The sequence below is a fragment of the Chrysemys picta genome, chromosome 2 (assembly GCF_011386835.1).
Source record: "Chrysemys picta bellii isolate R12L10 chromosome 2, ASM1138683v2, whole genome shotgun sequence".
Classification (NCBI taxonomy): domain Eukaryota; kingdom Metazoa; phylum Chordata; order Testudines; family Emydidae; genus Chrysemys; species Chrysemys picta.
This window is the reverse complement of record NC_088792.1, coordinates 219,191,975-219,193,752: the sequence shown is the minus strand read 5'-3', so window position 1 is coordinate 219,193,752 and position 1,778 is coordinate 219,191,975. Positions and strand designations below refer to the sequence as shown.

Here is a 1,778-nt window from a genome sequence, read left to right as displayed (position 1 = left end):
CTTTGATGGTAAGTTTTAGCCCTTTTCGAGTCTCTCTGGGGAGAATTTGGTAATAACGCATTTTGAGCGCTATTCTCATCTTGGATACTTTGGGCCTGGTTTGTCTCTCACTTAAATCAGGATTAATTTAGCTGAAGTCAATGGAGTTCCACCAACGTCAAACCAACGTAACAGAGATTCCAGGTAGGCTGTGTAAAGGGTGTATATGGGAGGACAGAACTGAACTTAGTGACAGTATGCACTTCAAAGCAATTTGTAACACTAGGGTAATATGCTAGATGCCACCAGCCGAGCTACTGACTGGGTGGGGCTCCGCTTCAATGTGAAGAAGTGCGCAACTCTGCACATTGACGGCAGCAAAAGGGACTCTGTGGAAACAACAGGGTTCCAGATCCAGGGTGAGCCCGTCATCCCCCTGGCAGAGGGGTAGGCATACCAGCACCTGGGCACACCAACAGGGTTCCGTGTCCGGCAGACACCCGAGGACACCATCCAGGAGATCTTGCAGGACGCCGCCAAGATTGATGCCTCCCTGCTGTCACCGTGGCAGAAGATAAACCCCCTGACCACCTTCCTGATCCCATGCATCTCGTTCAGCCTAAGGGGATCTGCCGTGGCGAAGGTGCCCCTCAACAAGGCAGACAAGATCATCCAGAAGCTGGTGAAGAAGTGGCTGTTCCTTCCCCAGAGATCCAGCAACGAGCTGGTCTACATCTCCCACAGGCACGGCGGCGCCAACGTCGCCCGCACGGGTGACCTGTGTGATTTCGCGGTTATCACCCATGCCTTCCGCCTGCTGACATGTCCCGACACCACGGTGAGGAACATTGCAGCAAACGCCCTGCGTGATGCGAAGGGGAAGCGGATCGGCAGAGCCCCCTCGAACCAAGACATCGCCACCTCCCTGAGCAGCTCCCTGGATGGGGAATTTGGACGGGATGGGCGCAACATCGCTTCACTGTGGTCCCGCACTCGCAATGCCACGCGTCGCCTGGGGAAGCACATTGGCTGCCGCTGGGAGTGGTGCCAGGAGCGCCAGGAGCTGGGAGTCCAGGTGCCGCAGATCAGGTCCGACAACAACACCATCGTCACCCCGACGGCCAGGGGCTTGCTGGAGAGGACTCTGAAGGCCGCCATCCGCTCTCTGTACATGGAAACCCTGAAGCGTAAACTGGACCAGGGTAAAGCCTTTGAGTTGACCAGCAAGTGGGACGCCAGCAACCACTTCCTCGCCTGGGGTGGCTTCACCCGTTTCGCCGACTGGCGGTTCATCCACTGTGCCCGGTTCAACTGCGTCCCGCTCAACGGAGCCGTCCGCAGACAAGCGTTGCAGGAAGTGTGGCTACCCCAACGAAACCCTGCCCCACGTCCTGTGCAGCTGCAAACCCCACTCCAGAACCTGGCAACTGCGCCACAACGCCATCCAGAACCGCCTGGTGAAAGCCATCACGTCACGCCTGGGGGAGATCTCCATAAACTGCACCATCCCCAGTACCGACAGCCAGCTATGACCTGACGTGGTCGTCACCGAGAGGCCCAGAAAAAGATCATCCTTGTCGACGTCACCGTCTCCTTTGAGAACAGGACTCCAGCATTTTGCGAAGTCCGAGATCGTAAGCTGGGAAAGGATGCCCCCCTGGCTGACACCCTGAGAGCGAAGAGCTATGGGGTGCAGATGGACGCCCTGATTGTCGGAGCCCTGGGAGCCTGGGACCCCTGCAACGAGCGTGTGCTGCGGACCTGCGGGATCAGTCAACGCTACGCACGTCTCATGCGGC

The 1,778-nt window shown here is 57.7% G+C and overlaps 1 protein-coding gene across 1 annotated transcript; it reads left to right on the top strand.

Moving 5' to 3' along the window:
• The first annotated feature begins 271 nt into the window (after window positions 1-271).
• Window positions 272-1,516, top strand: LOC135981204 (uncharacterized protein T26G10.4-like). Its single transcript, XM_065582471.1, has 2 exons — window positions 272-398; window positions 459-1,516. The coding sequence occupies exons 1-2, from the start codon at window positions 272-274 to the stop codon at window positions 1,514-1,516; spliced, it is 1,185 nt and encodes a 394-aa protein (XP_065438543.1).
• The last annotated feature ends 262 nt before the right edge of the window (window positions 1,517-1,778 follow it).

Coding starts and splice junctions, on each gene's coding strand:
- LOC135981204 (XM_065582471.1), top strand. CDS start 272: ATGCTAGATGCCACCAGCCGAGCTACTGACTGGGTGGGGCTCCGCTTC. Junction 399..458: donor AACAGGGTTCCAGATCCAGG/GTGAGCCCGTCA, acceptor GCACACCAACAG/GGTTCCGTGTCCGGCAGACA.